This window comes from Pteropus medius, unplaced genomic scaffold (assembly GCF_902729225.1).
Source record: "Pteropus medius unplaced genomic scaffold, Ma_sr-lr_union100, whole genome shotgun sequence".
Taxonomy (NCBI): Eukaryota; Metazoa; Chordata; class Mammalia; order Chiroptera; family Pteropodidae; genus Pteropus; species Pteropus medius.
In genome coordinates, this window is record NW_024351073.1 from 3,543,979 (window position 1) to 3,559,790 (window position 15,812).

The 15,812-nt window shown below is 34.3% G+C and overlaps 1 protein-coding gene across 1 annotated transcript in view; it reads right to left on the reverse strand.

The window, feature by feature from the left end:
- Window positions 1-15,812, reverse strand: part of WDR70 (WD repeat domain 70) — a 225,016-nt gene that overhangs the window by 27,583 nt on the left and 181,621 nt on the right. Inside the window, exons 12-13 of the mRNA XM_039842639.1 lie at window positions 14,681-14,765; window positions 13,070-13,208 (exon numbers count right to left, since the gene is read on the reverse strand). Coding sequence (XP_039698573.1) covers window positions 13,070-13,208; window positions 14,681-14,765 — 224 coding nt within the window. The remainder of the gene's footprint in view (window positions 1-13,069; window positions 13,209-14,680; window positions 14,766-15,812) is intronic.

Below are 15,812 nucleotides of genomic sequence, written 5' to 3' on the forward strand. Positions count from 1 at the left end.
CCAGCTGCTGACCCATACTGTAAACCAAACTCCATCTGGTTTTTTCATGTTTGGTTTTTGTAATTAAGTACAAGAATGGATAAGCCAACTCAGTGATTCCTTGGGAGAACAAGTATTTCTCAGAATTTTCAAATAAAGAGCCTTACACCTGTCTGTGAAGCAGACTGTCACATGGTCTTGCAGACTTGTACAGAGGCAGCCTCACGGTCATGGACACCCTCAGGACTACCCAATACACTGGAATGGCCGTAATGACCATATGTGATCCCCACGGCTCAGAACACAGATCAAGATGTGAGTCTAAAACAAATAAAAAGAAGGCAGATGAAAATGGAAAAGTACTGAAGAAAGAAATTTCTTCAGATTTTAACAAGTTTTATTTCATGGAAAAAGAAAAACTGCTTTCCATATTAAAATACTGAGCCGGGGAAATAGAAGAGTAAGATGGGAATTCTTGAAACGTTTCCAGGCTATTTGTCCTGTCCTCCCAAAGCCTTGCTTTCCCCAAACTTGGATTATTTTGCAGCATGCATGGGCCATGGGGCTTGGCCTCATCACTCTAAAGTGCAGGCAGCAAACCTGTTGAGTAAGCCTCAGTATCCAATAAATAAGGCTCCTCAACACGCACCTGATCTCTGTGGAGACATCCCTCAAACGCAAAAGATTAAAGAAAGACATCTTCTCTGCTCTGCTCTCTAACTGAGCACGTATCTCCCTCCTTTTTTCTCTTCCACACTCCTCGAACTCTCGGGAAGTTCCACTATACAAATTGTAGCAATTATCACTCTTTGCTGGACATCTTCTCAATCTTTCCCTTTCAATGCCCCAAATAATTCTCTCTCCGATAAACTAGATAGACGCCCAATGGTGAAAAGAAAAAAATGTCACAGAACTTTTATAAATGTAGGGGTTGCTGTGGAAAAATCAAACAAAGAAAAGTGTTGCTCTATCCATGCCATAAATATTTGGTACAGATGCACGGATTACACTTTTTAAAAATTAGCATCTAATTATCAAATCAATTTTCATCAAACCTATGGAAAATATATTTATTAAAATCAGTTCATTTACGGCCTATGGTCTAAAATTAAGGTAACCTCTAAAGCAGCAAAAATCTGGAATCTGGTAGTTGTCCTTGGCACTAAATAAATCACATCTGTATCTAATAATAAACTTGCCTAAAGAATTTCATCACGAGAAAAAGTTCTCAGAGAAAATGGAAAGTCTCTTGGGTAAGAAAATTAAACACATTTTCTTCATCTAATTCAAAACACTAAATTTTAGTTTGGTCCAATCCTGTTATTTGAGGAGAACGGACAAAGGCAAAGAAAGCACAAATTACAACTGAAGAAAATCTGGTAATTATTCTTATCAATGACAATTTGGGAGTGGGAAACAAACAGGAGTCTGGCAGCTGGAGTCTACTACAGGTGAGCGACATCGGTGGTGGGCCCCATAAGGCAAATACCCCAGAGGCCCCATTCCAGTGATCCACTTAGAAGCAGTACTTACTGGGAACACAGTCTCAACACCCAAGGTGATCTTCCCACCGGTGGGCACAGGATAGGTTGCTGGTGTGCCCAGATATGGAGTCCCTCAGGCCTGAGAGGAGCCTGGGGTGCTGGAGTCCCAGGCAAGTCACTTCCAGGAGATTAGCCTTACCTGTTTCTATCATGCACGATCAACTATTATGGGGACCAGGTTGTGAAAAAGTTTGGGAAGCACTACCTAAGGTGCCACCTCTCTCAATCAAATCTACACAGATCCAGGCCCCTTTACCCTTCTTCCTCCTTTATCCATAGTTAGAGATGGGCAAAAAGATAATAACCATAAATCCTTTGTTTATATGAATAAACAAAGCATAAATGGATAAAACTATTAAATCCCTAACTACTAGGTATGAAATACATATACGATCACATCCTGGAAATCATCAAGTATGTAAAACCAAAAAAAAAAAAAATACAGGAAAAGCTGAATCTTCAAATATGAATTATAGAGGATATGTAAAGCACTATTTATCTTAATATAGTATGGGGAAAGATATAGTATGTTCTACAAATCATACTTTTATTTAGCCCTTTGGGGGTCTCAGAACCCCTGCTCATACAAGAGTGTTTTTTTCCTAAAAAAGGAAAATACACTATCCTGAGATACGTGTTAATTATAGACCTCTTTCTTCCCCACACTATATATAATTGTGAAAGTTTGGCCAGAGTTCTGATAGAACAGCTGGAAAACTTGTTACTGAAGACCATTCATCAAATTCAGGTTGGGAGAGGAAAAACTGCCACAGAAAATTCTACACGACATAAAGTCCTTCACTTGGTCTTCTATCAATGGGACATAATATGGTGTTGGGGTTAGACAAGAGAGCACTAGTCATTATTGTATTACATGTTTAGACATTACTTAAAGAACACTGTCATTTTGCACACCTTTAAACATCTACAAAATCAAGTTCTCCTTTTTTTGTATTTTATACAGAAGTCAAGTATGTTTCTCCTCCAGGGTGGTATTATCTAGTGGCTGAGTCTTCATTCAGTTTTGCCACCATAGCAATTATGTCCATACAAGGAAATGGAGATAAAGCTAAACACCAGTAAAATAAAACACCAAGCTCTTGTACAGAAGAGGAAAAGAGTTTCTATTTAACCAAAAGGAAAATGTGAACTTTTCTACTGTTTTAAAGGACTAGAAATGAAAGCAAAACAGTAAACAGAAAACATTTCCTTGAAACTGCTGATACCAAGAAGTATTAGATGCCTTTTAATACGACATGTTACACGGTTAAATGACACCAGAAAAGGGAGAAACTATTAAACTGGACAAGCCCTTCTCCTTTTAGTCCTCATTCTTCTGCCTTCAATGATTTATGAAGCCTGAAGCAGTATATATAGGCCCTTCATCCTACTGTAACTCCCCAAACGAGATCACCGCCAAATAGATAATTAAGGGAAAAGACATCTCACTATAGGTTTTGAATCTGGATTCCTGTAGTACACAGTATTTCAGCGAAGAGAATGTTGAATAGAGAATCTAAATAACTGTATCTGAATTACGAGTCTACTCATTAAATAAATTTATAAAGTTGTTCTTTTAAAAAAGACTAAAGATGAGAACAGAAATGAAGTAATAAATATATCAGAATATGTCTTCTATTCTAAAGAAGAATAATGATTAGACTTTTGATAAAATATAGTGACAAATTCCAACAAAAAATTTTTACTTCAAAGGAGAGTGTTTTACAAAATAGATCCAGGGCACAGATCATATTCATTAACAATATAATAACCAAAACAAATTATATTCATTAGAATTCTAAATGATGAGTATTTTAAGCATCTGCAGTAAATTTGTTTCCTCTACTGAACTCGAAACAGCTATTTTTAGTAAGACTGAAAAAGGATCATCTCAAGTTTTAAAGCAAATAATTAAAATAAAATGTGTACTTCTTCCATCAAATCCAAAATAAAACATTTATGTTCTAAAATTCCAAATTTATTTTAAAAAAACTATTAACAACAACAAAAAAAAACCAACAAGAGAAAGTGGTAGGGAATAGGCCACTATAGTAAGTCTCAATAAGAACATACTAGAATAAAATATGATAAGAGGTAAAGCAAAATTAACAAATACATTTTCACCAAATACTTACTATGCACCATGTATTACTCTAAGCATTAAGAATGTAAGGCCTTTACCACCCACATGGCATCGAAGAGACTCTTACTCTAATTTGGTCACTAAAGAATCTAGAATTGGCTGAGAAGAGAGTATCAAAGATAACAGAAGCGCTGAGAAAATAGCCCACAGAGAAATGTTAAAAACAATGGCAATAACAACAAAAACTAAGTTTGGCTCATTTGGACAAGAAAAGACTGAACAGTAACTTTATAATCTTCAAGGAAACAGAGGATGTTGACCAGCTGTTCTCTAACTCCATGAGGACTAGAGTAAAGGATGTGGACTCTAAGCATGAGAATGGGAGGCTAAAGGTAAGGAAAAAAATATCTGATGGCAAGAGAACTCATAAACAAGAATGAACTCTTCAGAGAGACTGTAAAATCTTCTGTTAAATGTAAGTCTAATTTTCATACAGGAGAGTTATACAAGGAGCTGGACTCGAAGATAACTGAGAAACTGAGCAAAGTATGCCTGATGCCAGAGGGCAGCTACCTGAGCAATAACCAGCAGCTTTGCCTGTGGCGTAGTTATGTCAAAGGAACATACCGTCATAGTAAGAAGGGTGACCCACACGAGGATCAGTGACATTATTTTATTTCCTACAATATGGATGTCCCTGCAAATGTACAGCAATCTGAGAAACTTCCTCCCTGGCACATCGGCTGCAATTTGTACTATTTCATTATGCGTTTTTCATCACTGTTGCAATTTTTTTGATTAAAAAAAAAAACAACACTCCATGTTCTGGGTGAGACAGGGAAACACATTTCACTCAGTGTCTCCCTCTGAATGCAGTTATAACTCTGGGCAAAATGGAGCACCTATTTGAGGGCTCTGAAAAGCAAATAGTAGTGGGTGGCCTGGGGAATTAGTCCAGAATTCAAAGTATCACTGAAGCAGAAGTGAGTGTAGCATTCCCCCACCTCCTCTGTGATGAACAAAATATCAAAATTTTAAATAAAGACAGGATCAGATCAACTGAGTTTTCCTTTTCCCTCAGGCTTTAATACAGCTTGGCACAGCACTGTTACTCATCTCATTTTTATTTAAAATATTGGTATTTTATTCATCACGAATTTTTTGGAGTAACTTTGATTTTTTTATAATCTTGTATTAAAATGTTATTTATCTTAATTACTGAGCTTTTGGTACCTTCTTAAATTTTATGCTTGAGCTTGACCCTAGTCTTGGCTCTGCCTCAACCTGTATCTAATGCTATTACACAAAAATAAGTTCAAAATGGACCATACCTAAATGTAAAACATAAAACTTTTAGAAGAAAATACTGAAGAAAATCTGTGTGACCTGGGGTCAAAGAGTTCTTAAGAAGTAACACCAAAACATTCTATAAAAGTAAAAATTAATAAATTACATTTTATCAAAATAAAAATCTTTTGCTTTATAAAAGATTCTATTAAGAAAAAGATAAACAAGCAACAAACTGGAAAAAAAATTTTCAAATTACATATCCTAAAAAAAAGGTGGTATATAGAATACATAAAAGGACTCTCAAAACTTAACAGTAAGAAAACAAAGAACTTGACTTTAAAATGGGCAAAAAATTTGAATATGTACTTCACCGAACATGATAAAAAATGGAAAATGAACACATGAAGATATTCATTAGCCATTAGGAAAATGCAAATCATAACCACAACGAGATACCACACCACACTATTAGAATGCATAATGTTAAAAATGCCAACAATACAAAGTGTTGGTGAGGATGCAGAGCAAGTGGAAAACACATACACTGTTGGTGATAAATGCAAAATGGTACTGCTACTCTGAGGAATGGCTTAGCATTTTCCTACAAAAATAAACATTCACTCAGCATATGACTCAGCCAGACCACACTTAGGAATTGAAAACTTAGGTTCACACATAAACCTATATATGAATGCTTATAGCAGCAGCTCTATCCAAAATCTCTCAAAACTGGAAATAATCAAATGTCCTTTAACAGATAAACAAACTGTGCTCTATACATACAGTGGAAAACTACTCGGCAATAAGATATATCAAACTATTGATTCACACAAACAGCCTAGATGAATCTCAAAGGCATTCTGCACAAAGTCAATATAAAAAGGTTACATCTTATAGGAGTCCACTTGCAAGACATTCTTGAAAAGCCTACACTATAGTGATGGAGAATAGATCAATGAATGCCAGGGATTAGGAGTGAGAAGGCAAAGGAGTGAGAGTGTGACTATGGAGGAATAGCACAGAAAAGGTGTTTTAGGGGTGATGGAACTGTTCTGAACCCGAATTGTGTTGATGGTGGCTATATGAATCTATACATGTATTTTTAAAAAATCACAGAACTGTATACTTTAAAAAGAGGTCAATTTTACTATATAATGTTTTAAAATAATAAAAAAGATTCAGCACTAAACTAGTTCCTGTCATTTTCCCTAAAACATTTTAAGACTTGATTAGGCAGATATTAACTTACCATCACGAAATTGGTGGTTTCTTTTCTCTCCACTCAATGTGCCTACAGATGAGCACTCACTCAACTGTATTCTTCAAATCCTAAAAACTACTGTCCTGGAATATCTGCCCATAGCGTGATACATTTAGATGCAATGAGAACCGAGAAGTAATTTATTCAAGTCTTACTGATACCAGCCCGCCTTGGACACTGTGAAGCTAACTTAGTAGGGGCCTCCAGCTGAATTTCAGTTACTATTTAAATTGCACTCTGTTATGTATGCAGCTTGCTTCGGGAAATCCCAAGAAATGGTTTAGTAATTCAAATCACAAAAGCAGCAAAAATGCAACATTATTTTTCATCACAGCCCAATGGCATATCTTTATTTCAGTGACTAAAAAAAAAAATATTCCTAAAGAAAGTACTACTGATTGACCACTGTGCTTCTTGACAGTGAAACACTGTCATTGCAGCCATGCTGGAAGTTAGCTAGTGACCCTGGGCCAGGTGATGCTAGAGGAAACACTATGTAACTGCTATATTGGGAGACTTACACTAAAACTCCATTGTCTATTCTAGGTTCTCTATCAAATATTTATGTATCTCAGAAGACCAGGAAATATCCAGTGCTCACTTACTCTGCCTTCCTGCTCTCAATAAGCAAATGCTCCATATACTATGACGGGTAATACTGTCTTACTACTTGGCGACGGGAACATGCACATATTTTATTAAACATGAATATGTTAATCAAGGATCTATCTAGACTCTGTTTAAACTCTCCAAGAAAGTGAATTACAGTAAAATTTCATTAAGCTGATTATCTCTTTATTCAAAATAATATGTAATTCCAAGCAACTGCTATTCGCTAGTCAACCAGCTGCCTGATTGCTCTTTAATAAAAATCAGATAATGGAAAGCTAGTTACTTCAAAGCCCAGTTTTTTCCCATCCCTGTGTGCTACACATTAGGAAGGTTTCACTATATTTTAGAAGGTAGATAAATGCCAAATCGAGTCTTTCAAGTTTAGTTTCAATTGGCATTTGCACTGCTGATCGTTCAAGTCCTCTCAGTGTACTATTCCTTGTATAATCCTGACTGGGCAAGGATACTGCTTGACTCATTTCTAGAAAACATTTAAAGAGGTGCAATTCTGTCTGAGCTGGAAATTTGTATCCATAAGACAGATCATTAGTCTGTTCCCAGAGTGAAACAGAACAGATGAGTTCCTCAACTCCTTCAGACACAAGTTTTCACAAGCATAGCTTTATTAATTTGTTCGAAGTGAATTTCCAGATTAGTTACATCTAGAATCAAATGTAAGAACAAAGATAGGTTCTAAAGCCAATTCTGAAGACTTCTGGAAGATCCATTAATTTGAATAATCTTTCTGCTCTCTTCTATATGTATGTACCAATAATGGAAGTTGATTGTAGTCTGAATGGTCAGCATGTCCCTTACACTTACAAATAAGATAAGCAGCTAGCTTCATGAAGGATCTATTATTTTATGGCCCTATTATAACCATTTATTCTTCTTATTCAATGTCTTTGGATTTATATGAAGTAAAAGTGGCAATACTTTCATTTTATGTTATATATCATTTTATATAACAAATATAGTAATTTTTACTATGTTTGTTATAACAAACATAGTAATTTTCTTGGACATCAAAATTTAATAACAAAATTTAATAACGAATTTTCTTGGACATCAAAACATAATAACAAACAGTAATTTTCTTGGACATCAAAATTTGTTAATTGAAATGTCATATCTGGGAATAATATCTGGAAGATGTGATTAGATATGGTATTTATTTTCTTAATGATCTTTTCTACATTGTCAATTTCTTACATTTTTAATATACTACTTTTATAATCGGTAAAATACAATTAAAATACAAAAAGCTAATCTGATAGTCCTCATTTTAATGTATATATGAAGAATCAGATTTTACAAAAACTAAATAATATAAACTCAAGTTCTCTTCAGAAACTCACTTAGAGAAGAAAACATAGTTGATATTCTCATGAAAATGGTTTTTTAAAAATAAATCAGTTTTTCACAAAATACAGACCTCACTTTCTCCTCTATAGACTATTTCTATAATCAGACATATGGGTGTTAAATAGAAAAATTCCCCTCCTTTTAGTAAATTTATAAATTATACCTTAACATAATTTTAATAATAACTACTTTTTTTTCAATCAAAACCCATGATAATAAGGGGCAGGGAGTAGTAAATGAATAAATATATCTGGTAGAAAAACTTCAAGTTCTCCTTATCTTTTAGGGGAAGACCAGAGTTGATATTAATAACAAATAAAAAAGTCATTTTTATTTCAATTTCCTCCATTTGATGAAAATGAAAAGAACTGATAAAGTTCCAGGAAGGGAGAGCCAGAATATACATTTGCTCTAACTATAGGGTTGGCTTCATGAAAAAAATTAATAACAAGACTTCGAACTGATAGAAGATACTAGTACTTGACATTCTGAGTTTTTTTAAAATGAACATAAATGACATGTGCATAATATAAATTTCATTTCTCACAGGAAGGGGATATTCTGGAGAACAGCAGTGGTAGAAAGAAGCAAACATCTAATATATACTTTGTTCTTTGCTATCTGTTTACTTTGGTGGTTAAAAAATGTTCCTGAATTAAAAAATTTTTAGGTAATCACAAACAATTTTTTTTTTCTTTTAAATGACCTTTACTGTTATATTTCTTATGTTGGCACCAGAATTCTCAATCAACTTTGAAATGCTTAAGGCAGTCTAGATGAAAATATTGAAGCAAATTTCCTTTCCCTTCGGCTAGATCAGTTGTGCCAGATGTTATAATTGTTTTAAAAACAAGGGTTTCTCTTTTTCTTTCTTTCCCTCACTTTGTTCAGTCAGTGTTTACAGAAACAGAGGTACTTCACCAAAGCATCTAAGCAAACAAACAAATCAGAAGAGAAGTCAGAATCAGGTGTGAAATTTCTCGCTTTTTCCTTTCCATCTGTTTTCTTTTTACCCAAGGAAATGTCTGCTATCTCTTTCAAATTATTATCAAAAGCAACTGAGGTGAAGAGGCCACCATCTTAAATAATACCAGGTCAGAAGAATTTTATTTCACTATGTTTGGATTAAAGAATATAAATGGTAATATAAACCATCCCTTGAATTATATCAGTTAAAAAGGAAATTCTATTAGTCATTCTGCAATAAATGATAATTTGATGACATATTAATAAGCTGGTAATAGTTTATAATGTTATTTCAGAGTATTTCTCAAAATAACTGGAATTTTGAAGACATTTAAAAATTTGTTTCTTTTATACATAACTATTTTTTTAATTGATATGTCATCTCCAAATTATATTTTGTCCATTCTTTTACTCCTATACTTTTATCGCAAAAAAAAATGGAGAAGTCTTTTACTCTTTTTAATATATTACTTTTATTATATATAAAACATAATATTTTATATATTACTTCTATAATACATAAAAAGCTGGGGTCTCATCATACACAAAAACAAAAGTGAGTTTGTAAACTCAATTTTCAGAGCATATGACAATGTAGAGTGGGATTATAACCAGTTTTTTTCTATGTCTGTTACAAAAATAAATATGGAAAATTTAATTGTTATATTTTAAAAAGGTATTTATTGTAAAGGCTGCAGGACAATTTTTAGTTATTAGGAAATTAATTAAACAGATTCTAACATCCCCTGAATGAAAACAATGTTTGCTTCCATACACTTGCTGAGCTTCGCATTCTTGAACATAACTATCTGGGGGTTTATTTTGTTTTAGAAGAGGGTATGGGAAGAATAAAATCAATCACACTTTACTGAAATAAATAGACATATCTAGGATAGACCTAAAGCCACCACTATCTGTACCTAGTCAAACAAGTACACCACTATATGTTGATATTAAGAATATGAGATGCTGCCTTTTATGTAAATTTAAACTCAACACAGTTAAGTGCCTTACTACAGCACAGTGTGATATTTCTAAAAGAAATGACTATCCTGGTTTTAAATGACAAAAAAATAAAATAATAGAGGTGGGGTTTTTTTTCCCCTCTAGCAAAGTGTCCACCCTCTTTACCTATTCCAAAGGATGCATTTATTTTCTTACACTCCAAGAAGACTTTAAACTTGAGAAAATAGATCAAAGGGGCAATTTAAAGTCTCTTTAACATACCATCCTACTATATAAACAGAAAACAATGCTGTCTGATGTTAACAACAAAAAAAGACAAACAAACAAATCCTAAATCAATGATTTAAAGTGTGTCTTTTGTCCCTATTTGAAATTCTCTCTCACCCATCTATTAAAATGTATCTCAGAATATTTTCTGGCTTTTCTAAGATAATTCAATATATGGTCTATTCTATTTACTTAATAACCCCTTCTCCCTTGTTTGCTTCTCTTCATTTGCTCATCCCTTAAAAGCTTGGGTTTCCGAAGGCTCATTCTCTCTTTCATGCCCTTTCCTTAATCTAATATAATCAGCAACCAACATTTCAACTATAAACTATAAATGCTTCTCCCCAAACTGTCCTCTCTCTTAAGGACCAAACTCATCTATCCATCTATCTACTGAGCATCTCTACTCAGAGGTCCTACAGGTAGTTATTTCAAGTTAAACGCACCCACAACGGAACTCACTATCTTTCTTCCAAAACCTGCTTTCTTTCCTTTTTTTTTATCTTACAGAACATTGATCCAGTCTCCCAAATTATAAACTTCAGCCTTCACATGTAAACGAACACCAAATCTTGTAAATCCAACCTTCACACTTCAGTAAAAATTACACTGTTCTAAAACGTAGATCTGAATGTCATTCCTTTGCTTTTAAAAAAAAAGGCACAAGACAAAGTCACCTTCATATTATGGTATACAAGGTCAGTTGCCTTTCCATCTCTAGATACTTCTCTCCCACTCACTCTCTAAAGGCCACCTGTGCTTCTAATATGCATCACCTACTTGCACTTCCCAAGTACAATCGTCCTCAGTATCTGCAGGGGACTGGTTTTAGAATCCTTCAGATACCAAAATCTGGGATGCTCAATAAAATGACATAGTATTTGCATGTAACCCTCACACCCCTCCTTTCCCTTGTAAATCATCTCCAGATTACTTGTAATACCTAATACACTATAAATACTAAAATAAATAGTTGTTATCCTATGTTGTTTAGAAATCGATTTTCTGGATTTTTTTTTTTTTTTAATATTTTCAATCCGAGGTTGGTTGAATCTGCAGTTGTGAAACTCAGGGATACTGAGGGCTGACTGATTACCATTCACTCATTCAATAAATATTGATTAAGTGCCAGGCGGTGTTGTAAGCACTGAGGATATCACAGTGAACAAAACAGACTAAGTTTCTGCCCTCATGGGCTTATATCTTGGTGGAAGAAGACACACAAAAACAAATAAATATATAATAGATGAGGTGGTGGTTAAGTGCTATGGAGAAAAAGCTCTAGCTAGAAAAGCAACTCACAGCAACAAAACAGCGTATTCTGTACACCACGGAAATCCAGCATGTCTTTAAAAGTGTAATCATACTTCTATATCCCTTAATTTATTCATGTTTCAAATTAAATTACAATTTAAAAACACAATACCAAGAATAATACTGAATTGTATAGCTGTTGAGAGGCATAACAGAACAGCTTACTTCTGGAACAACCAATTATAATAATTTTATTTTTAAGATTAAAGTTGATAGAGTCAAGGGTGTTTTTCTTTGATTCTAGTGTTTTAGTTGGCTCCTGGATGTACCCCAAAAAAGTATTATTAGTCTTGGCACATTTCAAATTATGTCATGAGATTAGAATCTAAAGCTTAAGTACTCATCTAGAATTAGTCTCATTGTTATTCCTATATTGTCTCTAACTATATACCATGGTTTCAAATTTAGGGCCTACAATTAAGACTCCATAGTAATACTAGAACATTAGAGACAGGAGCTTTTTACTGGTGATTTAAAAACAGTTGTTCAATTGTCTGAATCATTTAAGTGCTTAATATGTCCCAAATGTTTACAGAGTTGAAACAACTGGAAAAATCGACATAAGAGCACTGTTTAAGATATAGGATATTACTAAAGAATTTAACAATGAGCCAAAGAAAATTTACACAGACAGTAATTGGCCTGTTTCATACTCAGAAAATAACAATGATTTGCTTCACAATCTAAATAATAATACATATTTTAAAAGACTTTAAAGGAATTCAGATTTTCCTCTGGGACTCTTTACTATTATTATATTACCTATGGCTCCAGTCTCAGGACATGAATGAATGAATGAATGAATGAATGAATGAATAAATACATGCATGCATGCTGGTGTTTTAGTGCTCACATTAATCTGAAAAGAAAACTAAAGGGTTTTTTTTTAGATGTAGAAGTTAAATCTGAAATGTCTTAAACTTTCAAATAACTAGAAACAAAGCTCATTGGAAACTGAGTCTTAATGACAACAACTCTGAGAAGCAGAATTCTGTCAAAGTTTCAAAGTTTAGGAAACAATGATACACCTCATCACTATCTGAAGGCATAACTTCTCACTATTATCTGCAATCCCCAAATCTTCACAAATATGCACATTGTGGGAAGCTCATTTCTGTATTCTACATGACGATCAGCTTCTGCTTTTTTCAAATTGGCTGGCAGAGGGGGAAACATCACAGGCCCAGCTAAATTCTGATTGAAGTGTGGGCCCATAGGAAATACTGGGTCAGAGAAGGGGATGTCGTGGATCGGCTAGTCTGCAATGTACTAAGAATTCCTGTGCTGGAGAAAAAAGCAGCTACCATTGCACTGTAAGGACCAGGGCTCACGTTCTATTTAAAAACCAAAAACCAACACAAAAGACAGCTAAGAAGTAACTTCACTTTATTCTCAAGGCTGGGGAGAAAAGAAAATACATACCGCATCCGTGATGTCTATTTCATACACTCTTTGGAAAGTCCTGCGCTCAAAGAAAACGAGTTTGCCGCTGCCACATCCCCTTTGAACAGATGTACCAGTGACTATGAGTTTATCGTCTGGACTGAAACAGCAGTCAGTCCTACAGACAAAAAGAGTTTATGATATAAGCGTATGATCCCAAACAGTGCAACAAAGAGTGAGTTATATAAAATAACATTGTAATAAGAGATAACTCTGATATAGGGCTTACAATTAGTCAAGCACTTATATTAATTCACTTACTCTTCACAATAATCCTAAGAAGTAGATATTATTACTCCCATTTCACTGATGAGGGAAGTGAGGCAGAGAGAGGTCAAATAAATCTTATCCAAGATCACAATAGGAAGTGGTGCAGGTGGAGTTAGAACATAGGCTGTCTGATTCCAAAATCTTTGCTCTTAACTTCTACACATTAGAATATATATATATATTTATATAGAATATATATATATATTTTTTTTTAATTAAAGAGAGTATGAGAAAAACGCAATATAGACATCGACGGTATCTATACACAAATAGACATGATATGACTAATGACTAAGTACTGATTATTTTGTCCCGTTTTGGAACTATTTTTTTTACCACCACCACCTCTCAAATAATTTGAGTTTTGTCAAGTCAGGCACCATGAAATGAGAAGCAGGTTGTACCACTGGAACTTAATCGATGGCTATGATTCAACAGCTCTTGTTATTAGAGGTCTGGCCACTTGCTTCCGGATAATCTAAGACATGATCCAGAGAAGTTATGTAGCTAGCTTTACTTGTAGCAGGCATAATAGCTCAAGAAATTCTCATCAACTATAAGTTCATGTTCGTTCATTCATCTGTTTGTCTTAACACATAAATGCCATGGGCAACAGATCCTGTTAGAGCTAGTGATCTGTTAGAATACAACTTCTTCCATTTGATGCTCCCATGATCTTCACATTCTCCATTGGTCATTATTTAATAGAGATTTAAAATTTCATTTCTACCAAAATAGAAAATTTTGTTTAGGCATCAACTGTAGGACTTAGAGGTCAAATCCTTGACTACCTCCAAAAACATCTTTAAATGCTTCACTTGTCAACTTAGTAGAATGGAAATAACAGTGTTCAGCTATCAAGAGCGAGACAGTCTCAAGTGAAGGTAACTGAATTATTGACTGAAATGATGACAAGAAAAAATTAAGAAAATGATACATAATAATGCTTGTGAACTATACAAAATTGTTTTGATGGTATACAACAAATATGTAGGTCTATCCTATCATTTATATAATATCAAAAGAACAATTCAATTCCTTAAAATATTTTTACTACCCTAAGACATATGCATGCATCCAATATATACACACATACACGTAAACACATGAACATACATCATTTCAACTTTAAAAAAATTTTATAGTCTGAAGAACGTGCAAAATGAAAAAATAAAATGTATCTTTCAAAAAACTTATTTGAATTACTCTTCAAGTCCCTTTTCTATAAGATCTGTAAGACATATATAAATTAACAGTAAGGTGAATAAATTTATTTTCCATTCTCTTATGCCTCTCAAATATTAAAACTATGCTACTTACATTGGGAACATGGTGGGAAGACCCGAGGCTGAAAAAAGTGGCTTATTAAACTGTCGGATGTCCCATAATTTTAATGTATCATCACCTGGTAGAGGAATGACAAAAAGACAGAAAGTGAATTGTGCGAAAAGAACTAGCTCCAAGTTCAGAGTTTGAAAACTTAGTGTATACAAAGGAAGGAAAAAGGAAGGGAGGGAGAAAAGGAGATGCACACAGGCATGTTTAATTTCTTTTTTAACTGTTTGGGGAGCTTGAAAGCAGTAGTTGTGAGAACAGTAGAAAGATAAATGATAATGAAGTGGTCTTCTAGAAATTACTTTCCAGATTGATGTAGCATCTGTAAGCTAAAAGGCTAAGAACCCTAGAGAATCTACTTTAAAGAGAGATTTTAGAGCAGATGGTAGTTCCCCTGGTATACTTGAGCACAAACTGACTTCTTACACAGATATTAATGTAACAACCATCAGAACTGAAAACAGTTCAATTCACAAGATTCTTTTCCCGCTAGTGTGCATGTGAAGCTATCCATTAACATTAATGAGAGTGGGCCGTATGATTCTCTTCCCTCCAGAGTAACTCCGCCGTGGCTATCATTCTTCACTTTGCTGGGGAGTGCAGCTTTTCCAAGCTATTTAAAGTATAATGAATACTCTTTTCAGAATCACTTTTTTATATTTCTACAGGGCTACTAAGTAATTCCTGACCAGAATGAAAACAAAAACTCATAAGTAATGTCTTTGTCATTCTTTCTCCCCAGTGTTCTTTCTCCACAGCTGAGAACCTGCCTCAACCCCTCAGGTCCAATAAAGAATGAGTATCAGGCACAAGTGAGGTGAGTGGAGAGTTCAATAAAAATCCCCATTCTCTTCCCAGCAATCCTTCCTCTGTGGATTGGCAGGTGCACTAATCCACAACTGGTTGGACCAGGGACCTGCATATATTGGAAGAATTTTATAAGATTCACCTTTTGCTTTAGTCTTAAAACAACAAAAAAAGCTTACATATCCTCACAATTCTCAAACAATAAGAAAACATTAACCTCCATTAAACAGTTTCGCTAACCCAGCAGATTCTGGAGCTAGCAGGAGCACCTTACAATACCCTGGGAACTCTGCTGAATACCTTTCCAGCT